General features: G+C 41.7%; 1 protein-coding gene across 1 annotated transcript in view; it reads right to left on the reverse strand.

The window, feature by feature from the left end:
• The window catches only part of LOC120930459 (phospholipid-transporting ATPase VB-like), a 160,867-nt gene that overhangs the window by 105,852 nt on the left and 28,733 nt on the right, over window positions 1–26,282 (reverse strand). Inside the window, exon 3 of the mRNA XM_040341643.1 lies at window positions 11,530–11,579. Within this exon, the coding sequence (XP_040197577.1) occupies window positions 11,530–11,579 (50 nt within the window). The remainder of the gene's footprint in view (window positions 1–11,529; window positions 11,580–26,282) is intronic.

Consider the following 26,282-nt stretch of genomic DNA (forward strand, 5'->3'; position numbering starts at 1 on the left):
CAGTCAAAAATTCTTGGAGTGTTTTATTATGCCAGATGGGAGAATAGTCATTATGTGTAGGTATGTCCAGTTTTATAGAGGCCAGTCTCCATATCTTTCTATAATGGAGTTGTGTTGTTTGGCCCTGGCAGGGCATAGGAGTAAAGTAAATCTCTTCCTGTCAGTCTTACCTATATGGAACAATTGGGATAGTTGGGATGTTAAGTAGTATAGAATGAAGTGTGGTAGGGCCATTCAGTGGGGTTTTTGAGAAGTCACCAAGCCAGTTTGTGTCTATTCTTCCCCCAAACATAGGGTTTGAGAATTGCATCTATGGTTTTAAAATATTTCAGTGGTAGATACTCAGGGGTGTGCCACAGTACATATAACATTTTAGGGAGGCGTATTATTTTAATGAGGTTGATAGGACCCAGTACCCCGAGGGGGAGACAAGCCCATATTTGTGTTTTAGATTTAATCAGGGTAAACAGTGGTTCCACATTGAGAGAAACATAATCAACTGGTGATCTAGTAACGCTCACTCCTAGGTATTTGATACTATGTACTCGCTGTAGGGGCAATTGTGTCTGTAATTCAGTTTGGGGAGCAATATCAAGTGGATAATTTGTGACTTCTCCCAATTGATTTTGAGTCCTGAGAATGAACAAGTGTTCAATTGTTTGTAGCGCTTCAGCTAGAGAGGGGCCTGAATCTGCTAGATATAGTAATGCGTCATCTGCGTACATGCTGAAATTTTTTCTAGGTCACCCACGCATAGGCCCTGTATCAATGGGTTGCATCTGATGGATATTGCTAGGGGTTCTTTGGCTAAGGCATACAGTAGGGGGAGAGAGGGCAGCCCTGCCTGGTGCCTCTGGAGAGTTCAAAAGTATCCGACTGCCATCCGTTGGCCATCACCCTGGCCACTGGGGCCTGGTACAGAAAGCGGATCCACCTAAGAAATTTAGGGCCAAAGCCATATTGTGCCAGGCATTTCCACATGTAGTTCCACTCTACCAATGGAATGCATTAGCAGTGTCAAATGTCACCACTACTCTCTCTCTCCAATATTGTCATGATGGGCTCGCATATTTATGAACTATTTCCTGAGATTGAATGGATGTTCGTGCCTGGCATGAAGCCAGCTTGGTCCTCATGCACTAGAGTTAGGATAACCTGATTGAGGCACAGGGCCAAATTGTTGCCAGGATTTTGATGTTCACCTGAAGCAGGTAGATGGATCTATATGATTCGGGGAGACCCAAATCCTTGCCTGGTTTGGGGATGAGTACTATAATTGCTTCCCTCATGGATGGTGGTAATGTAAAGGTCTCAAATAGGTGGGTGTAGAGGGTAAGCAGCTGAGGTATGAGAGTCTCACTATATTGTGAATAGAATTTGATGGGTAGTCTATCAGACCCTGGTGACTTGGATCTAGCAAAACTGGTGATTCCTGTTGCTATCTCCTCGATTGTTAGTGGCGCCTCTAGTGTTTCTATCTGAGCTGAGGTCAGTTGTGGGATCGTAAGTTCTTCTAAGAAGCGATCAATGGCTGTTGAATCATTGGATGTAGGGGTGGTGTACAGGGAGGTAAAAAATCTGTGGAACATTGATGTTACTTCTGTAAGTTCAGTTATCATCTCACCTGACGAGTTTCGCAGGGAGATTACTACTGGGGGTCTGTCCTCACTGCTAGCCATGTACACCGATAGCTTTCCTGCTCTCTCTCAATGTTCAAAGAGTTTCGATCTAGAGAAAAACGTTTCCTTCTAGACATCTCATATTGCAACTGATTAACTACCCTGGATTGTAGTTTAAGGTGGGAGGCCTTGTCAGGAGAGGGGTCAGTATATGGGTGTAACATGTAACATATTTAGAAAGGTGAACGTATTATCTAAAGACTATTGTAGGTAGCAGTTGTAGCTACTACAAGATTTCTGCCCTTCTACAGTTTTGGTAGTATAGCTAATTTTAAAGACCTTGATAGGTTAATTTAAAGCTGAAAGCAAAGACACAGTGACCAGGGTCTTGTTATTTTATAATGTGGCCAGCTTGTAGTAAGTGTTATTTATTGTGGAGAAACTTGCTGTATGCTCCCATTACAGCATCTACAAAGTAAAAGAAATTACATTTTTACTGAATAAGCTAGTTTGTGTTAATTAATTAAGGTGTTGTCAAATATAATGACAGGATAAGAAAAAAATAAGCTTGCAAGCCCTAGCAAACATTGAACATGTCAAATTGTTTGCTGTGTAAATTAATAAGAAACAGTGAACAGGTGGCTTTAAGGCTGTCAAGTTTTACTGATGTCATAAGAGGACAGAAACGTTCATAGTAACTGTGTTTTTTGTTGCTGTTAAAGGACTTAATTATTATAATTAGGATACATTCATGCTATGGGTTGCCTCAGTGCAATGCCCTTCTGTGCAATAATGTGTGTTGCATTAATGTAGCCCATTCATTTTGAATGGGCTGGCAGCACACCTAAACACATGAAAAAAACATTACTATAAATTAATATCTCCGGCACAATACAATAAAGTGTAAATACCTTTATGTGCTCCCAGCTGCAGCTTTATAGTTCAAACCTTTGTGTTATAAATTATTAAAAGAAGCCACACTACTATTACACTCAATCAACATAACATAATATAAAGCAACATGATACAGTTGCAATAAAAAGTATGTGAACCCTTTTGGATGATATGGATTTCTGCACAAATTGGTCATAAAATGTGATCTGATCTTCATCTAAGTCACAACAATAGACAATCACAGTCTGCTTAAACTAATAACACACAAATAATTAAATGTTACCATGTTTTTATTGAACACACCATGTAAACATTCACAGTGCAGGTGGAAAAAGTATGTGAACCCTTGGATATAATAACTGGTTGAACCTCCTTTGGCAGCAATAACTTCAACCAAACGTTTCCTGTAGTTGAAGATTAGACGTGCACAACAGTCAGGAGTAATTCTTGACCATTCCTCTTTACCGAACTGTTTCTGTTCAGCAATATTCTTGGGATGTCTGGTGTGAATCGCTTTCTTGAGGTCATGCCACAGCATCTGAATCGGGTTGAGGTCAGGACTCTGACTGGGCCACTCCAGAAGGCATATTGTCTTCTGTTTAAGCTAAACTGTTGTTGATTTACTTCTATGCTTTGGGTCATTGTCCTGTTGCAACACCCATCTTCTGTTGATCTTCAGCTGGTGGACAGATGGCCTTAAGTTCTCCTGCAAAATGTCTTGATAAACTTGGGAATTATTTTTTCCTTTGATGATAGCAATTTGTCCAGGCCCTGACACAGCAAAGCAGCCCCAAACCATGATGCCCCCACCACCATACTTCACAGTTGGGATGAGGTTTTGATGTTGGTGTGCTGTGCCTCTTTTTCTCCACACATAGTGTTGTGTGTTTCTTCCAAACAACTCAACTTTTGTTTCATCTGTCCTCAGAATATTTTGTCAGTACTGCTGTGCAAACTGCAAATGTGCAGCAATGTTTTTTTTTGGACAGCAGTGGCTTGCTCTGTGGTATCCTCCCATGAAATCCATTCTTGTTTAGTGTTTTACATATCGTAGATTCTCTAACAGGAATGTTAGCATATGCCAGAGACTTTTGTAAGTCTTTAGCTGACACTCTAGGATTCTTCTTCACCTCAATAATCAGTCTGCGCTGTGCTCTTGCAGTCATCCTTACAGGACAACCACTCCTAGGGAGAGTAGCAGCAGTGCTGAACTTTCTCCATGTATAGAACATTTTTATTACTGTGGACTGATGAACAGCAAGGCTTTTGGAGATACTTTTATAACCCTTTCCAGCTTTATGCAAGTCAACAATTCTTAATCATAGGTCTTCTGAGAGCTTTTTTGTGCGAGGCATCATTCACATCAGTCAATGCCTCTTGTGAAAAGCAAACCCAGAACTGGTGTGTGTTTTTTATAGGGCAGGGCAGCTGTAACCAACACCTCCAATCTCATCTCATTAATTGGACTCCAGTTGGCTGACACCTCACTCCAATTAGCTCTTGGAGATGTCATTAGTCTAGGGGTTCACATACTTTTTCCACCTGCATTGTGAATGTTTACATGGTGTATTCAATAAAAACATGGTAATAACATTTAATTATTTGTGTGTTATTAGTTTAAGCAGACTGTGATTGTCTATTGTTGTGACTTAGATGAAGATCAGATCACATTTTATGACCAATTTGTGCAGAAATCCATATCATCCAAAAGGGTTCACATACTTTTTATTGCAACTGTATATGCCAAAAAAAAAAACAATCTACTATAATCCCTTAAGTTTTCATACATTAATGCAATCACCTCCATGTGAAAAATAAAATTCAGAAATCCTTTATAATAGAGAGTGTCCAAAAAAACGTTTACAATATCCTCCAATGGTGCTCTTCATGGAGTGCACACCACCTCAAAGGTGCAAAGTGGAGGTGGAAAGTGGTGTTGGGCATTGCTGGATGTACTAGGTGACAGTCTAAGGCCACTTGTACATGTGATTTTGTATTTATATTTTATTTTGTGAGCTTTTAACACAATAAATATCTTGCACACTGATGCCTTTTTTGCGATTTCCTAAAATTTCATCTGGGAGTATATTCAGATTGGTGGAAAATGTCTGTGATACATTTGAAGCCAGTAGAGGCCGGAGATTTAAAGTTATACAGACTGCTATACTGTATTATCATGATGTTTTGGTAAATGTGTTGTCTATGTGGTGGAGGCAAGAGCACACTGAGTTTGTGGATTTATGGCATGAAGTGTACTGTTGGAGGATATTATAACTTTTTTTGGACACTCTATTATAAAGATTTTCAGATATTTTTTCAGATTTATTTTTCACTTAGAGGGTATACATTGATGTATGGACACTTGAGGGATTATAGTACATTTTTTATGTGTTTTGGCATATATCATGTTGATTTATATTATGTTACGATGATTGAGTATAATAGTATAAAATTAAAAAACATGCATGGAGCATTTTTGGCAAAAACTGTGTATTTCATGTGTTGTGGTGTGCTGTATGTATTTCAGGTAGGTTGGCAGGTAATATACATGTGAATTCTAAATGATTGTTACCAAGAAGGAAACATATCATGCATCATAATAATGATGAAAAAAAAAAAAAAAAAATAAGTGTTACTGCAACCTCCTCTCTAATTATAAAAAGAAGATAGGTAAAAAACAGTTATACAGTTACATTTTCTTGTAGGATCTCCCACAAAAATCTAATAGCATGAAACTTCCCTGTAGACCTTTTCTCCCCATCAATGAGCATAAAGATTATTAACAAATGTCGTAGAGGCATGACCACTAACTGAGACAAGGGTAGCACACAAGGCCAGCGTGTAGAAGGGATTTATTAAATCTTCCAAATGAAGCTCCAAATTAAAGTTTTATAATGTGCACAAGGAACACCAACTAATCTGACTTAAAGAGAAGTTGATCAATTGTTTACACGTTTAGGAAATAACATAAAACTGTAAAGTTGAAACTATTTAATAATCAGGAAACTGGTTACGTTCAGTGGAAGAGGTCAGTAGTAGCAACCTACATATTTCTCTTAATACAGTTCCTTTACTAGGTTGTGATCTACATATGCCATGTCAAAAAACAAAATACTCTGTAAAAAAGATGTTGCCAACATTTACAAGACATGAGCCAGTGTAAACTAGGCAGAGTCAGCAATAAAAAAAAAAAAAAAATCTTTATACTTTGTTTCCATAAGTCAGAGATGACCAGTGTACAGTTTTTATTACATTGACATTCACATTCACATTCTAAGTAACACCACTATCTGTCTGTAGTTATACTTCTCTGTCTGAATTTCTAAAGGTTAACCGTCTGCAGCATGGATTACTATATTTTCTGATTCTATTTGTAATTAACAGTCTTCTGGATGACAGCCAGCTGGCACACAAAAGTCACATTAGGCCCTTTACAGATATAAAAATGCAACAGAAGGATTGACGTCTCCAGATTAGTAAACTGGAAAACCCAAGTATGGGCTATAATATGTTAATGGCAGTAGGTTAATTGCAGGTCCCATAGAAAAAAACCCTACTGCTACAGAAGAACGCTTTCCTAAATCAACAACTGGTGGTATACCAAAAGCAGCCAGCCACACGTGGTTGAGGGTCTCCACCCAGTAAGTATATAAAAGCCATACGCACTACATACTGGTATTATAGTCTAAAAAGGATAAAATGAAAAGAAGTGGCGTTAAAGTGCATGTTCATTGGACAGCATTGAGTATAGTTGATGACTGATTCAGAAGGCGGGAGGTGGAGAGGTGATTTAGGAAGCTACAAAGCTGAGCCAGGATGGGTATACTGGCTTTTCCCAGTGGTTCAGTTTGACACTCCTCAGCCATAATGCAAAAGCTGTAATGAGCTTCAAAACCATACATTGGTCCAGACATACAATACATAAACCTCTCAAACACCTGCAACCACAGACCCATTCAATTACTTATGTACTTATAACCCCCACCCCTATAGACCCCTTCACATTCTACAGGTTTCCCTCTCTCCTCCAGGAGAATGGATTTATCATCACTTTTAACTCAAGGTAAGGGCATCTATATATGGTTAATCAGTAGCCCAGTTGCAACCAAATTCTCTGCTATCCACTTCGGCACTACTGGAGTCTCTTACCTGGCTATATGGTATGGCACAAGTGTGTAAATCAATACGAGTGGCTGAACAAAATTATAAATCCTTTCAGCTTTATGCAATTACTTCTGTTCTAGCTAGTTCTTGATAGTAAAATATTAATTTTCCTAGTTTCTATAACTGGGGCCAAGTGTGCTCTAAGGCCACGTACACACGATAGGATCGCCAGAGGAGAACGGTCTGAAGGACCGTTTTCATCAGTCCAAACCGATCGTGTGTAGGCCCCATAGGTTATTTAACCTTCGGTCAAAAAAATGAGAACTTGCTTTAAAATTGAACCGATGGACGCCTAACGGATAGGTCAAAACCGATCGTTAGTACACACGACCATGGGTTAAAAATCCACGCATGCTCAGACTAAATGAGGGGACGGGAGCACTCGTTCTTGTAAAACTAGCGTTCGTTATGGAGATAGCACATTCATCACGCTGTAACAGACAGAAAAGTGTGAATCGTCTTTTACTAACACAGAGTCAGCAAAAGCAGCCCAAGGGTGGCGCCAAAGGCTTTGGCCTTCCCCTTTATAGTGCCGTCGTACGTGGTTTACGTGTCCACATTCTGACACGATCGGTTAATTAACCGATGGTGTGTAGGCGCAACAGACCATCAGTCAGCTCCATCGGTTAACTTAAGACAACTGTCCTTCAGACCGTTTTCATTGGATGGACTGATCGTGTGTACGAGGCTTAAGGCTTATCCATATTGACAGCAGATCTCCAAGGAAAGCAGTGGCCAATCCTTTTGTTGGTGAACATTAAACCTACTTAAAATTGTATCCAGATCAAGGGAAACCATACCATTATTATTTGTTGTATACATTATGTTGTGTTTAGTACATTTGAAAAATATCTTTGAACTCAAACCCCAACCTTTGAATATATAATAAAAGTGACCATGCCATGACAACAAGCATTGTAAAACTATATTTAACATCCTGTCTGTTTAAGAACCAATTAAAACTGATCAAATATCTATATTTTCATTAATGTGAAAAAAGGTACAAGAACTAAATTAAATTCATTCTTAAATGGTTTCTATCAAGCAGCATTGTTATGTTGTTTCCCCCCAGTATCAGGTAATATAAACTGAATGCAAACAAATTAACATGTAGATATATGAAGAAGTGAGACCTGCTTGCACTAGGAAACAATTTGAATTTGATCAATTATGAAAAGCCAAATTATGGTTATAATCATCCATGTATAATAATTCCTTTGACAAAAGACTTTCGAAGTACACAGATGGGTTTTCCGCTAATCACATAGTTCTTCAATAAGATGTGCCTGCAAACTAAATATCTCAGAACAACTGATTATTACCTGTTCACATCCACCATGCTGAATACACATACTGCATTTAAAATATAGCTGAATTTGAGCCACCAAATAGATCAGTTTTTATTGATGGTTAGAAACAGGAATTCATAACCACATGTTTTAAACATTATATAAGGTGACACTAAACTAAGTGGCTATTAAGTAGCAAATGTGTATAGATGATTTTCGGAGAATAAGGATATGATTTAGTGCCACTTTATACTGGTTTGTATTATATGTTTGTGAGTATACAGTACATCTTTGATTTTAATAAAAAAATGGTTCTATCATACTTCACGGGGCCAGCACACTGTTTGGTTTCTTCAGATTACCCTATCTGTTCATGAAGCTGATGGCCAGAGTGTACTTGAGGGACAGTGAAATATCAAACTTGAAGCTAAAGAGACATAATGTTACATCTGGTCTATGCCTGAAACACTGTTGAGTTTACTTTCATGCTTCTTAAACTAGTTTAAATGTTTAATGTTTAAATGAATCCAAAGCCAGCATAGAGATTTGGCAAATAACCTTTTTATCTCAGTAGGGGACAAAGTATTTAAGGAATATAGGATTTTTTATCATTTTACCAGAAAGGAGTTCTTTATATAAAGGATTAAGCTGTGTAATGCTTTATTGCTTCAAGTACAAAATCAATTAAAGAAGGAAGAAGACCAGATCATTTTCTTTCCATTAATAATACCCAAATATATAATGATTGAGGTTGGAGTACCACACCCTCCGGGGTCAGTTCAAAGCAATGATTATCACCGGAATACCCTTCATGTTGATTCTACAGACCAGATGAGGTAAAAAGTTCAGAGATGGAAAAGCAAAGGTTTAGCTGATTTTATGGAGTTACCAAAGCATCCACTTCTAGGTGCGGAGACAAACTTTCCCAGTTTTATGAAATTGTCAACCTGGAGTCCACATGCAGTGTACCCCAGAGTACAGACATTGTCATTTTAGGAAGTCTGCTGCCAATTTTCTACATCTAAAACATGCATGTGGACAGCGCTAAAAACAGTGGTGGGCATCCATAAGGGTGCACAGGCGTCGCCCCCTCTCTCCAGCCACCCCCTCTATGACCAATGGATAGATTCATGCATTGCATGAATCTATCGACGGCCGCCGCTGCCACCCCCTATTCAGGTGCCCAGGACCTTTTCGGGCGCTGGACGCCTGAATTTCAGGGGCGGGGGGTGTTTTTGAAGCACCTGATTAGAGCCATAGGCTCTAATAGGCGTCACAAAAGGTGACCTGCGAGAGCCATGCTTGTGTGTTAGAACAGCAAATGAATATTCGCTGTCTTAACACTGAACCACCTCTCCACCAATCAGGTGCTTGACTTGTTACCCATCACCTGATTGGCTGAAACTACAGACGCTGTGATGGGATGTCTATCAGGCGTCCAATCGCCTATAGGAGAGAATAGGAGAAAACATGGAGGAGCATGGAGGACCACTGCACATAGCAGGTAAGTATGACATTACTATTTTTAACAAAAAAAAACAAAAAAACAAGATTTTGTTATCACTTTAAGCCTAGGAGTTATGTCAGGAGACTTAAAGGAACACTAAAGGTTCGTTTTTTATTAGATCAATTGATTGCTGTAAGCAATAACATTTAACTATCACTTACCTCGTTTTTCGTTTTGACCTCCAAAATACAGTAATCCAGGTTTAAAAATGCCATTTCCTGTCACTTCTCTTCTTGCTTTCCACCAGCATCTGAGCCGTTTTGCATGGTGGAAAACAGAATGTGCTCACCCCCTCCCTATGACTACAGCCCTGCGTGAAGATGCTCTCTTATCCCTCACAGGCATGGAGGCTAAGCCTAATGGGAACTGTAGTTCCCATTAGGCCGTGATGTAGCAAGAATGAATGCGCACCGCAAACCAGGAAGTCAGTGAGAATAACGATTCAGGAGTGCTGGAGGTGAATAAAACAGCTCGATTTCAACAGGTATCAAACTAGTTATAATGCAAAACATTACTTTTTACTTTATCAGCTACTGTCAGACTTTAATTTAAGAGGAAAATATTTTTGTCTTTACAACCCCTTTAACCTCCTTAGGTACCAGATCATCAAAAATTATAAATTAGACTCAAGTTGAAGTGCTAAAATATATACCCTCATTCAATAGTACATGAACCTTAATGTGCATAAATGAACACTAATTATAAACTGTAATGCCGCGTACACACGATCGGAATTTCCGACAACAAATGTTCGATGTGAGCTTGTTAAAACACGGAAAATCCAACCGTGTTTTATGCTTCATCGGACATTTGCTGTCGGAACTTCCGACAACAAATGTTTGAGAGCTGGTTCTCAAATTTTCCAACAACAAAACCTGTCGGAAATTCCGATCGTGTGTACACAATTCCGACGCACAAAATTCCACGCATGCTCTGACTTAAGCAGAAAAGTCGCACTGGCTATTGAACTTCATTTTTCTCTGCTCGTCGTACATCTTGTACATCACCACGTTCTTGAAGTTTGGAATTTCCGACAACATTTGTGTGACCGTGTATGCAAGACAAGTTTGAGTCAACATCCATCGGAAAAAAAAATCCCGGTTTTGTTGTCAGAATGTCCGATCGTCTGTACACAGCATAACAATGTAAATAAATTAACCTTATTTTTTAAATCCAGATATACCTATGATAAAGTGCTTTCAGTGTAGACAGTGCCAAACTATTCAAATAAAGTGCTGTTCAACATCAATGTCCAATATATGTTGCAATCAACAATAAATGGCACTGAAAGCTCAACTAGTAATTGTAGGTGTATAAATATGGCCATACACTATGTAATCTGATCGTATATTGTGTATTTAATGAGAAGGGTGATCACTGATTGTGTGCATTTCATTTAAAAATCGTGCACCCGGTAGTGGGTGGGTGGATGATGCAGGGTGTGTGCTAATGAGGTCAGCTCCTTCCTGTGTCATTACCTACAGACTGTAGGAAGAAAGACATTACTAATGGAAATGTCCGGAAACATGGATTAGGACAAGAAAAGTAAGTGACTGGAATTTAGGGAAAAAAAGTGTACAAAGGTGAACTTACACTTTAAGGAAAGTGAGCTAAGCTAATAGGGGCACTCACAAAACCCAGCTGTGTGACCAGAAGAGGTTAGGAGACCTTCTGTGACCAAAACAAGAAGGAGGACTGGCCCTGTAACTCTTGGGTTGAGTCTGTGGTGCTCCTACTAAGGCAAAGGGGTGGGAGAGGCAAAGGAAAAACACATAAAAAGAAGTGTTGCAGCCATGTTCTCTAAGGTGCATGCAACATATACATTATGTGGCAGCACTGTACTCCCAACTTCCACCCTACAGGGTATTCACCAAATACTGAACAGCACACTCTCCGGCACTTTGTGACACTGCAAAAACTGTCACAGCACCCACCCATAAAGTCCTTGTAACAATGAAGTGTCAGAACAGAAGTATTAACCCACAAGGAAGGGGGGTTCATATAAATATATATATACACATACACACATACATATACACACACACCACACACTTACCTTTTTTTACAGGTGTTTTGCTCAAGGATATCTTCAATTTGTCCAAAATCCTGTGAAGCGAGACAGCATACAGTTATATTTCAAATACTTAGGCATACTATGGCACACTTTAAACATACATTTAGGGTGAGTAAATACAAGGGAGCTTAAAATCTATATTAGCTTGTCTAGTAATCACATTCATTTGTGGTATAACTAGGAAAGGTATTGTTATTGGAATGGAGCTTTTTAAAACAGAAAAAAAAGGGTAGGTGGCTTAGCATCATTCTGCACATTCTGACAGGATCTCCAGGTACAATTCATCGCAACAGATTTGCAAAAACATATTTGCCTAAGGGATAAAATCACCTTTTTGGGGTCAGTTACAACTTAAAGCGGGAGTTCACCCAAAAATCAACTTTCTACAGTTAGATCCAGCATACTGCTGACATCTGCAGTATGCTGGTCTTTTTTTTTTTTTTTTTTGGTACTTATCGTTTTAGCAGTAATTCTTCTATGGCTCAGAGCGGGGATTACTTCCTGGTATAGGCGTTCCCTTCAAGACAAGCAAGTTGATTGACAGCCTTCGATAGCGCGTCACGGCTTCCGAAAATACACGAGTGACGCTTGGCAATTTACGGCGCCTGCGCAGTCAGCTCTACACGGCAGGCGCAGGCGCTGTAAACAGCCAAGTGTCACCTCGAAGGCTGTCAATCAAATTGCTTGCCTTCGGGAACGCCCATTCCCCGAAGCATTCCCCGCTCGGAGCCATAGAAGAAATACTGCTAAAACGATAAGTACCAAAAAAAAAAAAAAAGACCAGCATACTGCAGATGTCAGCAGTATGCTGGATCTAACTGCAGAAAGTTGATTTTTGGGTGAACTCCCGCTTTAATGATGTGCCATTTTAATTATGTAGTGGCTCTTACCCAGACTTGTTAAAAGCAATGGCTAAGCACTAGGCAATGCTGTTTGCATGGCTGACAGGGGTGACCATGCCAACGCCTCCTCCTTGAGGTATGCAGGCTCAGATTTCTTGGGAATTTCCACTGCTTGCATCTGCCTCTTCTTGTTCCCATGCAGCCACATCCACTACCACATTGTGGAAGGAAGTTGTGGGTTATGCTGTAACTTTCTCCTTCAGACCTCTAAAAAAACAGGCCTGCCTTCAGACTAGTTATAACTTGATCTCTCTGTATGTGGTCTGAATCAGTGATGTTGGCACAGCCACCAACAACCTTCTTTTCCAGGCTGCTTTAGGGGTTATGCATGGCCACCTCTTAGTGGGCAAGATGCTAGTTTTCCAGCTGTATCCTTAAGAAAAATCTTTACCACAGCTTCTCCCCAGCTTCTCCCCAAACAGGCCCTCTAAGTGTTAAATAGTTTGTTTTAAGGTGGCCCACTCATGTTCTGAGTGTGCCATCAATGCTTTGCGGGGCATTTAATGGCGTTAATGGCCAGCTCCGCCATCAGTCGGACGGGACCTGGTACAGGCGTGCGGGAACTCTCCAGTCTCTCTTCCCACTCTGCCTGAGGAATGTTAGAGCCATTGAACTTTGGTGATAGGGCTAGGGCCAATCGTAGCAGAGCCAGGCTAGAGCCCAGTCCTCCTTACTCACTGTAAGGGACGTATCCTCTTAACTGCCACCAAGTTTAGGTTGGATGCAGCACATGCGGCAGCAATAATTCACACAGTTGGGTGCAATGTAAGAATAGTATTGAGGTAATGCAGTAACAGTTCACAACAAATTTGGTGGGAAAGCTACCCAGCTGGCTGCACTCACAGTTTCCAACAATGTGAAGAAGAAGATTCCAGCCAGACTGACAGCGTCTATAGAGAGGGAGCAGAATGTGGCCTGGCATTCTCAGGCCCAGTCAGGGAGGTGTCCAGAAGCGATGTGACCCTACGCTTTCTCTTCTCACCAGGAACCTTTCCCTAGTGCTAGTACTGTCCCTTACAGGTTGGGTGCTTTCCTCTACTCTACCAACTCCCCAAAAGCATGCCAAATTTGGAAGCCAGGGCCTTAAAAAGGCTCTTCCTGACCCACGTTGGTCACCAGAATCACATGGGGTGTCAGCATTTAATCGGCTTGCCTCCCCAGTGACTCAGAAAACCATAGGTGAACTATGTTCCTCCTGACTTCCTCCACACCTGCAGTGCCAGTGCGGATAACGCCACCTGCAGTGGAGAATGTAGACTGCACATGCCTACATGCATGCATCGTTTTTGAACACAAGCAGAAATTTCTGTTTTTGACACAGGAATATGAATATTTACTCTACTTTAGGCTACACATGCTTTTGTACAGCGTAACAAATGTCACCATGAAACTACGAGATGAATGCATATGCTACACAGGTGAACAGCACAAGGTGCAGGTAGGAAGGTTTTTAATGCCTTTAAGTTTTGTTTTAAAAACTGTAATTTTCCTTGAATGCGTTTGCCGAGGCAAAAAAACAAAACAAAAAAACAAAATACATGTCTGTAAAACATGCACAAATGCTGTGAGTGAGATATTGAGACCAACATCATAGTGAACAGCACAGGGTGCTGGATGGGCCAATCATTTTTGCCCCGCCTCCTTATAATGTGGCCAATCCCTGCTGTGCCTGTGCCAGCAGCTCCACCCCTGATGTGGAAACGCACATCCCTGTGCTGGAAGTATGGAAGGTGCGTGTGCTGTGCAGCAGCCAAGAAATTGGAGGACACACACACACACACACACACACACACACACACACACTAGAGCCTACAAAATTGGTGAGTCACTCCAGTGTCCAAACACCCCTCACCCCCACCTTTACAATTGCATATTTCCCTCCCTGGTCTCCGCTGCTCTGAGTCTCTGATTGCAAACCAGTGGGTTCCACTCCTCTGAAAAGAAATCCACACATGGATTGTTTTTCAGAGGTATTTGACAGGCAGTAAAGCGGCCCTCACCACCTGTTTTACCCCATCTAAATGCGGCATCACCCCACCACAACCACATGCATTGCACGCGGTTTTGGGGAAGATTCAGCACAGAACTTTTTATTTGAATGGGTTGTGTTTGGTGAGCAGTAATGCCCACCAAATGCAACTGGTGATATAATTATTGTATAACTCAATATAATTTTTGCTGCAGTCATAAAGAAAAGCATTGTGGCTGCAGCATGTGCACAAGCCCAGCTAAGGATTTTCTGGTGTGAATATACCTTTACCACTTGCAACCCACAGCTTGGGCAACACAGGCATGCCAGCTACTTGTTTTCTGGGTATTTGGGGGCACACACGGATGCCCCCACCAACCCATGCTGTGATTGGAGACAGCACAAGTTAATAGACAGGTTTCAGTCAATGATTTTGTCAGAAACCTGCTGATCATCTGTGTCCAATCACAGCACAGAGTCCTGCGTTTACAAACACACAGGACTCTGTACGCAGAACAATGATCTGGCTGTTTCTTCTCTGGGAAGGGGGGAGCAGGGGGGGAAAAAAACTGATCTGTGAGCAAAAGCACACATAACACTTGATAGGCACATAGTTAACCCCTTCCCAGCCAGTGTCATTAGTACAGTGTCAGTGTACAGTATTAAATCTAACAACTGTAGTAGCCTAAATTTGTAAAGAAATTAATTTTTTTTTTATTTGGTATGTTTTATATTGGTATAACAAAATCACATTTCTTGTAGGGGCCCAATGCAACACTTTGCCCAGGGGCTATTAAGATGGCCCTGGCAAAGAAAAGTAATAAATATCACATGGGATTTCTGGCAAAATCATTTTTTTTTTACATTTACTAAACACATTTAACAAAGCACTTTCAACGATATACAGTATTTTGCAGACCAAAATGGAGTAAATGAAAAAAAATTATTGTTAGGGTTTACATACCTTTAACCTAACCTCGGAAATTACCCTTAAACTCTTCAAACTTTGTTACCAAAGAATTACAAATCCTGTGTCATGATTTTTTTGTGCCAATAGCAGGTTTGCACTGATAGCAGGTTTGTATTACCAGTTAAAAAAAAAGTTAATCTTACTCTAACAATGCCAAAATTCATTGCAGATTAAATATGTTGTAAAACACTAGTACCCCTGTGTTGTGTAGGAAAAATGAAACAAACAATTTTATAGCAAGCTATTTTTTCCACTTTTACAGTCAATTTGGTGAATTAGTATTCTATCTTGATGTTTCTCCTTGTGGGAAACACTTGCAAGCTGCAGCAATAAAGGACAATTATAAGCAGAGGGCAAGAGTTTACAAGATGCTATGTGCAATAATATTCCCTCTCAAACAGGAGTGCTGATGTCAAATCTTGTGGCTCGGGTTGTACTTGTTAATCTTTTACAGAGTGTTTTCAAAACTATTAAATATGGCAATTGAAAACGTCAGCTAGAATGGTAGAAAGTTAACTATTCATAGAATATACGCTTCACATGGATTCTTTCATTTTGGCCAATATTGATGCTGAAAATTGGTGCCAAAAGGCAATCACATCGCATTGTAAAAGTATTTTTAGTACTTTCTTTTAGTATTGCTTTGATACTATTCATAGCAGGAACATGTACATGCATGTACATAATATAACTGGCTACTATTATTTATTGGTAAAGTTGATCCAGGGTAAATCCGATGCCTCTCTGGGATCAGGAAGACATTTTTTCCCCTGCTGTAGCAAATTGGATCATGCTTTGCTGGGGTTTTTCGCCTTCCTCTGGATCAACTGTGGGTGAAGGATTGTGTATATGAGAATGTATGATTTTTTTTTTTGGTTGAACTAGATGGACTGTTTTTTTTTCAACCTGACTAACTATAACTATTTATAAGTATGTAATAAAATCTATGTGTTCCAAAAATCAGCACAAGCTACCTCCTACAAAAAACAAACACAATGGCCCGGATTCACGTAGCACTTACGCCGACGTATCTCGAGATACGCCGCATAAGTATCAATGTGCGCCGTCGTATCTATGCGCCGTGCCCATTATTGCACATAGATACGCCTGAAATTAGGCTTCATCCGACCGACGTAAGTTTCCTACGCCGTCGTATCGTGGGCGGATATTTACGCTGGCCGCAAGGGGCGCTTCCATTGATTTACAAATCGAATATGCAAATGAGGGAGATACGCCGATTCGCGAACGTACTTGCTCCCCGGCGCATTCATATACGCGGTTTACGTAAGGCTTACGTCCGGCGTATCGTAAAGCCTCATAAAGCAGGGGTAAGTCATGTTAAGGTATGGACCAGGGAACAGCCATTGTATTTTACGTTGTTTACGTAGTAGTACGTGAATATGGCTGGGCGTAGGTTACGTCACGTCGTAGGCAGTGATTCGACGTATCCTATGGAGTATTTTCAATGTGATTCTGAGCATGCGCACTGGGATGCGTCCACGGGACGGCGCATGCGCCGTTTGTTTGGCCCATCATTTGCATGGGGTCACGGTTCATTTAAATGTATCACGCCCACTTCCACCCTACTTTGAATTAGGCAGGCTTACGCCGTCAAATTTACGTTACGCCGACGCAACGTTGGGAGCATTTCCTTTGTGAATACTGTGCTCGCGGCTCTGCACAGCATCGGCGTGGCGTATATTCGATACGCTACGCCCGCATAAAGATGCGCCAAGGTATGTGAATCCCGGCCTACATTTTTAGAATCTAAAAATAATTAATTGAAGAGAATTAAAAGCATATCTGTCTACTGTACCCTTACTCATGAGGTTGGATGGGGTCCTAACTCTAGCCCCACTTTACTGCTTGGCTTAACATTAATCCATTTAACAGAAGTGCCCAATTCATGTACGCAAAAGCAGTACTGTGGGATTAACAGGATGTCATCATGCTACTCCTAAATTCTATTTAAGTATATATTCTTATAGCGGAGTTCCACCCAAAATGGAACTTTCCCTTTTTCGCCCCCCCCCCCCCTCTGGTGTCACATTTGGCACCTTTCAGGGGGAGGGGGGAGCAGATACCTGTCTAATACAGGTATTTGCTCCCACTTCTGGTCTTATGCCGCGTACACACCATCGTTTTCTGCGATGGAAAAAAACGTCATTTTCAAAAACGTCAATTTAATTGACCGTGTGTGGGCAAAAACGTCGTTTTATGTCTTCTAAAAAACGACAGAAAAAAATTGAAGCATGCTTCAATTTTATGTGTCGTTTTTGGCCGACGTCGTTTTCTGTGTTCTAAACATTGACCGTGTGTACGTAAAAACGTCGATTTAAGCCCGCGCATGCTCAGAAGCAAGTTAGGAGACGGCAGCGCTCATTCATGTAAAACGACTGTTCAGAATGGAATCAGCACATTCGTTAAGGTGCTTATAGACAAGAAAACGAAATTTAAAGCACAGTCACTGAAAATCACGAATCGTATCTCACCAAACTTTTACTAACACGCAGCAACACGATATCAGCAAAAGAGGCCGTCTTCCGCATGGAAACGACCCTTTATAGTGACGTCGTGCGTGATTGACGGAACTGCGCTGTGCTAGAGCGTTGTGAAAAAGCGATGGTGTGTATGCTACGTCGTTGTTCAAATTGAAGTTTGAAAAATGAAGTTTTTTTAAAGCACATAAAGCGTCGCATTTTTCCATCGCAGAAAACGATGGTGTGTACGCGGCATTAGATCGCCACAGATTCCATGGCAATGTACACCATATCCAGGCCCTCATATGTCCCCCCACTGTCTTCTGGGAGACACACAGGTCCCAAAAGACAGTGGGGACCAGTGAGGACGCGCAGCGCGACTCACGCATGCGCAGTAGGTAACCAGGCTGTGAAGCTGCAAGGCTTCACTTCCTAATTCCCTTACTGAAGTAGCCGGCGCCTGCACCTGGGACCAGAGGGACAGATCGGCTTTGGGTGAGGACATTGTGGGCGCCCTGGACAGGTAAGTGTCCTAATATTAAAAGTCAGAAGCCGCAGTATTTGTAGCTGCTGACTAAAAAAAATAAAAATTGGCGGAACTCCATTTTAACTTAAAAAAATACCTTCTATTGTGCTCCACCCCCTCCAACTTCCTTTTTGTTTTGCTGCATTGATCTGATATCCTGTTAGAGGGTGGCTACATTTGTTCTCCAAGGCCCCATTATATCTAGGGATGTAGTCACCCTCTCGTATGTCCTGAGGTGAAGTAGAGCCTATGGACTAAGGGATGTTTAGCAATTTCATGAAAAATGTATTACAGGACCATTGACTAGTAGATGCGTATGGAATATTTTTGGAGAATAAAAATACAGTAGTTTGGTCAGGTGTGTCCACTAGAATAAATGAACCAGTAGAGAATCCAATGCTTTGATGATCTCTCTGTAACCAGTAATACCACACGCCCCCCACACATAACAAATGAAAGGTAAGCAGCCATATGAAAGATTTATAATTATATGCTGAGAGTCTCACGATTAATTGGAACTTTACTCATCAGCACACTCCAAACCTACTGGCTGTACACTGATGGATGACCTCATAAAAGTGGTGAATATGATCTATCTACTCTTTATGTCTTACAGCCAGGGCTTTTCTTCAGCAGGAACGCGGGGGAACGCAGGGCCAAATCTTCAAAAGAGATACGCAGGCGGAACTGCTGTTCAGCCTGCGTATCTCTGTGCCTAACTTTGGAAACTATCCTCAAAAGGATTTTTCCAAAGTTAAGCAGAAGATCCGACATCTGTAAGACACTTACACTGTCAGATCTTAGGATGCAGTACCGCATCCGCCGCTGGGGGCATTTCTCATCGAAATGCCGCTTTGCGTATGCAAATGAGGACTTAAGCAGATCCACAAAGCTTTTAAGCTTTGTGGTTTCTGCGTAAGTTCCGATTTGCTTGCGCAAAATTAGGGCTGGTTTTACAATGTGGAAAGTTAGTCCACCATGTAAAACCAGACCTTTTTTTCGATCGCCGCGATTTTTTTTTAAATTTGAATTTTTTTTCCCGGCGCGTATTTTTTTTTTTTCCCGACGCAACTTTATTGTCCCGTCTCGATCCACAAAGCCCGGCGTAAATTACGTTCGCGCGCTGCCCGTCGGGAAAAATGACGTCACACGCATGCGCAGTACGTCCGGCGCGGGAGCGCGCCTAATTTAAATGGGAATCGCCCATTTAAACTAGGAACACCTTGCGACGGACGGAGTTAAGTTGCGCTGCCGCAATTTTCCGGGTAAGTGCTTTGAGAATCGGTACTTAATTTCGGAAAATTGCGGCAGTGTAACTTAACTCCCTAAAGTTACGTTAAGCAAGCTTTTTGAGAATTTAGCCCGCAGTTCTGTCACCCTCAGCACTGAATGTATGCAGTGACAAGGGCTAGTGGGGTGTGCTGAAGGGTCCAATGATGTCAGCTGCTGGGGGAGCTATTGTTGCTAGGGGGTTCTTGTGTTGCTAGTGGGTCAATTGTTTCTGGGAGGCATCTACTGTTGAGGGAGGGGTCTGTTTTTGCTGGCTGCTGGAGGGTCTATTAATGTTGGCTGCTGAGGGATCTACTGTTGCTGGGGGATCTAAAGTTGAGGGAAAGGTCTATTGTTGCCGGTGGGGTCTATTGTTCATGGGGTAGATCTGTAATTGCCAGGCAGCATTGTTGGGGGTGTCTATTATTGCGGGGGGGTCTATTTTTGCTTTGGGGGGGTATCGTTGCTGGCTGCATGGGATCCATTGTACTGCTTTTCTTATTATAATTAGCAAATTTCATACAGATTACTTAGCACCACAAAATGATACTTGGTTCTGTTTAAAATAGGTGTTACTGGGAGGTGGGTTATGGGTGGAAACATCTGACGGTGCTTGAAAGTGGGTAGGGAGCGGAGACATCTGACAGTGCTTGGAGGTGAGAGGGGGCGGAGACAAAGGGTGGCTTGGGAGAGTGGAGTTCCTGCACCTAATTTGTGAGGAAAAAAAGCCCTGCTTACAGCCAATCCTAAACTATAGAGATAGCGTAAGGAAGGGTATTTTATATTAACCTGGAGGTTAGCTGATAGGAGAGGGTTATGTCATGCCCCCTAGTGTTGCCCTGAGTTGTATGTGTGTCAGCATGGTCCAGTTAGTAATGTATAAAAAAAACAGTCAAGTGACCACTGCTTTAATATTGTTGCTAGGGGTAATCTAGCGTAGAAATGGGTTGTCCTCAAGTGGCAATTAAGTTTGTTTCTTAATTCTGTCAAAGGGCTCCCCATAACCACTTAAATACACTGTATTATATACTGTACACTGACTATTATATATATATATATATATATATATATATATATATATATATATATATCTCACCAGCGCTAAACAATATTGTATATATATATATATATATAAATATATAAGAGACCTACATCATACAAGAGCCCTCTAGTGGGTAGAATTATTAGGGAAGGATCCAGTTTGATCAGGGAGAGTTAGGCTCTGAAGAGATCTTTGCCTCTACATTGGGAATGGGCTAGGACAGGAAGCTTGGAACCCTGAAAGCCCTTTGGCCATCCTGTTGGGTAGCAACCTACTTGTAGGAAAGTATCAGGTTCTTCTTTGGTCACCCACCTTGGAAAGCCATATGAATGTTATTGAAGGTTAGCATACAGATTTGGAGCTTTAAGGAAAGTCCTCTTCTTCATGCTTTTTAAGAGAATCATAAATATCATTAAACCCTGTATTTACTTGGAAATGTGTTTTATTATTGAATAATTTGTTGTAACATTGGTTAGTTTATTTGAGTCCTGAATAAAGTACTGTATTTTTTTGTTCTTTCTTTGCTTTTTTTGAGATAAAAGTTTCCTGGTCCTAAAATGTTAAAGACCAACATTCTTCCTATGGTGTCATCTTTGTTACCCACCTGCTACAAGCCAACAGCACAGGTTATTTGGGTGTGCAACACTCTACCTGTATATCACAGCAATAAAACAAAAGACTTTGGTGAAATCATTATCTGATCAGCTAAGGCCTCTCTACTCCAAACCTTTCAGAAGATTTCTTTAAGAACATACAGAATGGACCAAATGCTCTAGCCACAAAACTATTTTTAAAATGACAAGTTGTGTAATCAAGTTCAATTGTAGCAGTTGAAAGTTATTACAATGTCATATTGATAAATTCATCAGATGCTTGTGAAAAATTTCCCAGAGGTGATCATTTTTAATCTATCCCACATCCAACTATTATTCCTCATCGATCAGTCTCCAGCACGGATAACATTAGGTCCATTTCACAATGTAGAGTGTAATCACGATGCGGCACATGTACCACCCTGAAATACAGATTTGAAGCTGAACACACTTGGCTGATTTGAAATGAGAATCTAAGAAGAAGCAGTGGAATAACGACAGGCTTGTTTCTCGAAAGCATTTTTCCTAATCAGAAAATATACAGCAAAGAGGCTGAGTGGGTTAAATGAATAGTTAGCAACATGCGACAATGGCATACAGATGAGACAACTCATGAAATCAAAAGGTTACAATTTCCAATTATTAGGTTTCTAAAATAGGAAGTTGTGAAAGCAGTTCAGAGATTACATTACATATAAATCAAAAGAAAAATAGAAAGAGAAATAGGTCATATATTTTTGCTAGTTTATTACTAGACCCGTATTGGGCAGTTAAAGCCTATATTTATAATTTAATAACAAAAAACACAATATACAGTACATTTATTTTTAGATCACCCACAAAAGATTTCATATATTGTAGAAGGGCAGTACCCTGCCAGGATCCAGGTCTAATAAACAGCCAGTTCACTAATGAGTCAGCTGTGTTGTGGGCTTTATATAATCACCAGACCAAGGCTCTAGGTTTCCAGTTGGCGACGACTCCACCCTGCATGCAGGAGGTCTTGGCATGGGAGTCAGTAGGGCTTGACTTTGGAGAGAGAAGTGGGAGCCAGTGTAGCACGAGGCTATCTGCTGTACGCACGGAGGTGCTGAGCGTCCGGTCTGTGGGAGACAGACCAAGGCCCTAAAGCATAAGGCCTGAGCTGGAGAGCTATGTTTACAAGCCAGGAGATCTGAATATCATTTACTTTGGTAGCAGGAATGAAATACTGAATACCCTTGCGAGGGAATCTTCTGTGTTTGTTTTGAACGTTCTTTTAAATAAAAGTGGACAAAACCAGTCCTGAAATGGAGAAAAGCGAGTGGTGGTGTCCTTAAAGTGCTAAACCCCCGAAGGAGCTGCTGGTTTGTCCGCCGTCTAGGGTACTTTATGAGAGTTGTAGTAAAGGGAATGTCCACACGACAGGTGACTTTCTGTGCTTTTATTACCCAGCCGGGAAAAAACAATCAAACAGTGAAAAGGTGAAGGGATAGCAAATAGAAAACAGCAGACCAGGTGTAACTGCATACGGGGAAACAGTCCTGCTTCCAACAATTCTTTACTTCGCCACTCCGGCCGGAGTGGGTGTAGCGCACCTGGACAGGCCTCTCTCACCAGCCTGGAAGCCACAGTGTCACTTGAACTTAGGATTAAGACTCTGCCACAGACCCTCCCAAAAGAATGGAGACAATTATGGTCCAGAATCCTCTCTCTGTAGATTTGGCACCCGGATCTCCTTCAGGTAGTTTATTTTGCAAGGTAGCGACTGACAGGCGACCAACATCCAGCCTGTCAGATTCCAGGTAGTCCCCGATGAATGTACAGACCCCTCCTGGAACACCAGCCTCATGCTTGGTATCCCCTGGACAGGCTCCTCATCGTCCAGCCTCTTCCAACTGGATGGACAGCTCCGGACCCCTCCAAGTTGGGGACCCAGTCAAACACTGGGTCCGCACAGCAGATCAGTTGCTCCGGGCCAATGTGGTCCCGGAGCCAGGAACACTGCTACCCACATACGCCCCGGCCAGGAGGGCCATATGCGGGGGTGTCGTGCAGTGGCTACCCCAATGGTGGGCGCCACACGAGGAAGAAGACAAACCTCAAGGCCACGGTGTCTGCCCCCTTTATACCCCTCCGCAGCATGCACAGCGAGACTGCCAACCTCTCACTGGCCGCTAAGGAGTGGCACTCAGAAGCACTTGATCCCACTGCTGCCACCTGCCGTCCGGAGGGTGGCCTGGGTCCCCCGAGACGAAAGGTTAGCCCACATTACAGCCAAGCTAGAGCAGAGACACAAATTTAAACAATCAAATGAATTCAGAGCCAACTATTTCTCTGAATTCTCCCCCTAAATTTAACATAGTACCGGCTCTGAAAGTAGCCCGGCGCTACACACATATATATATATATATATATATATATATATATATATATATATATATATATACACACACACACGTGTGTATACCTACCTTTCCGGTTGCCCGGGTATTGAAAAGCCGTACCCACTTCTCAGCTGCAAGTATTTGATCTGCTTACGATTTGAATATTTGTTCCCCTTCTGAACACTGTAATTCCTCTTGCTGGCTCGTACATCCTGTCATGATGTATGAGCCCAGCAGGAGGAACCACAGCAGCCAGAAAGCTAGTAACTATTCTAAAGTCCCAAAAAATTGAATATTTGCTGCGGCTGGGGACTAGAGAAGCAGTAGCTTTTAAATCTTTTTAGAGGTGACCTATTTTGTGAATGTGGTGGCAGGCACTCTAAGGCCCCTTTCACAATGAGGAGTTTTTCAGGCGGTTTAGAGCTAAAAATAGCACCTAAATACCGCCTGAAAAACTCCTGCCCAGCATTCTCAATGTGAAAGCCCGAGGCTTTTCACACTGAGACAATGCGCTGGCGGGAGAGAAAAAAATCTCCTGCAAGCAGCATCTTTGGAGCGGTGAAAGGAGCGATGAGTATACCACTCCTTCCCATTTAAAGCAATGGGAAACCGCAGTAATACCGCCCACAATGCGCCTCTGCAGAGGCACATTGCGGGCAGTATTAACCCTTTTTCAGCCGTTAGCGGGGGTTAGCGGGGGCTAGCGGCCAAATCCTGCGGCAATTCCAATGGTATAGCGCTGCCACCGCACCTCCCGCCCCAGTGTGAAAGGGGAATTAGTGCACCATTTACTAAATTGCCGAGCCTGAGTTTGAATTCATTGAGGGGATTATAGGAATCAGAGCAAGTGCTGGGAAGAAATAGCAGTCAGTATTTTGGCTAAACATGGATAGGGAAGGGAAGATAATGGAGGATGATCAAGGGGGGGGATAGAAAAAGAAGAGTGTTAGTTGTTCATGGTGACAGTGGAGAGGAAAGTAACAGACCATTAATGACATTTATGTTTGGACTTGCAATAATATAGGATTAGTTTAGTAGGAAAAGTAATGTGTCATATCATATCATACCAAACCGGTCTTAAAAATACAGTGACTTTTTTAATGTCCTTAGACTATGGGCATTACAGTATTTACATATACCTAATAAGTAGTTAAAGAGTTTAAAAACAAGTCATCCCTGGCCCCTCTTTCTGCTTGCATTGCAACTTATTGTACTTTATTCTCAAAGCTCACCCCTTTAAAGAAGAAGCAAACCCTGATGGGTTTTACTTCCTCTTTATTCCCCTGCAAAGTCAAAGCATAATGGTCTAGTATGCATTGCATACTAGACCATTATGTGGCACTTACCTGCAAACCTCTACAATGTCCGCAATGTCCCCCGCTGGTGGAAGCATCCATTTCCGCCCCTTGTCCTTCCCGGGCCGTGGACTCTGGCTCTGTTATTGGCAGGAGCCGAGTGATGTCACTCTCGTGCATACGAGTGGGAGCCACTAGTCACTGCACACGCTGGGGAAGAAACGGCACAGAGGGCTGTTTCTTCACTGTACATGCACTGATGACATCATCAGCGCACTACAAGGTAAATAGCTCCTATATGGTGTAGGTTATTCTAGGCTTACCTATATGTAAAAATGTCTCAGGGGAGTTTACAACCACTTTAAGTCACCTGGCAGATAGTTTTTCCCTAGACTGCACAGATCACTCTTCTCTAGTGATTGACAACTCAGGGAAAATGGTGGATGAATTTCTAACAGTATATATTTAGGAGAAGGGGTGGGACTTTAACCACTTACCCCCCGGACCATATTGCTGCCCAAAGACCAGAGTACTTTTTGCGATTCGGGACTGTGTCGCTTTAACAGACAATTGCGCGGTCGTGCGACGTGGCTCCCAAACAAAATTGGCGTCCTTTTTTTCCCACAAATAGAGCTTTCTTTTGGTGGTATTTGATCACCTCTGCGTTTTTTATTTTTTGCGCTATAAACAAAAGTAGAACGACAATTTTGAAAAAAATGAATATTTTTTACTTTTTGCTGTAATAAATATCCCCAAAAATATATATAAAAAACTATTTTATTCCTCAGTTTAGGCCGATACGTATTCTTCTACATATTTTTAGTAAAAAAAAATCGCAATAGGCGTTTATTGATTGGTTTGCACAAAAGTTATAGCGTTTACAAAATAGGGGGTATTTTTATGGCATTTTTATTAATATTTTTTTTTACTAGTAATGGCGGCGATCAGCGATTTTTTTTTTCGGTATTGCGACATTATGGCGGACACTTCGGACATTTTTGACACATTTTTGGGACCATTGGCATTTTTATAGCGATCAGTGCTATAAAAATGCATTAGATTACTATAAAAATGCCACTGGCAGTAAAGGGGTTAACACTAGGGGGCGGGGAAGGGGTTAAGTATGCCTGGGTGTGTTCTTACTGTGGGGGCGGAGTGGCCTCACTAGGGGAAACACTGATCTTCTGTTCATACATTGTATGAACAGAAAATCAGCATTTCCCCTGCTGACAGGAACGAGAGCTGTGTGTTTACACACACAGCTCCCGTTCCCCGCTCTGTACCGAGCGATCGCGTGTGCCCGGCGGCGATCGCGCCCGCCGG

The sequence above is a fragment of the Rana temporaria genome, chromosome 3 (assembly GCF_905171775.1).
Source record: "Rana temporaria chromosome 3, aRanTem1.1, whole genome shotgun sequence".
NCBI lineage: Eukaryota > Metazoa > Chordata > Amphibia > Anura > Ranidae > Rana > Rana temporaria.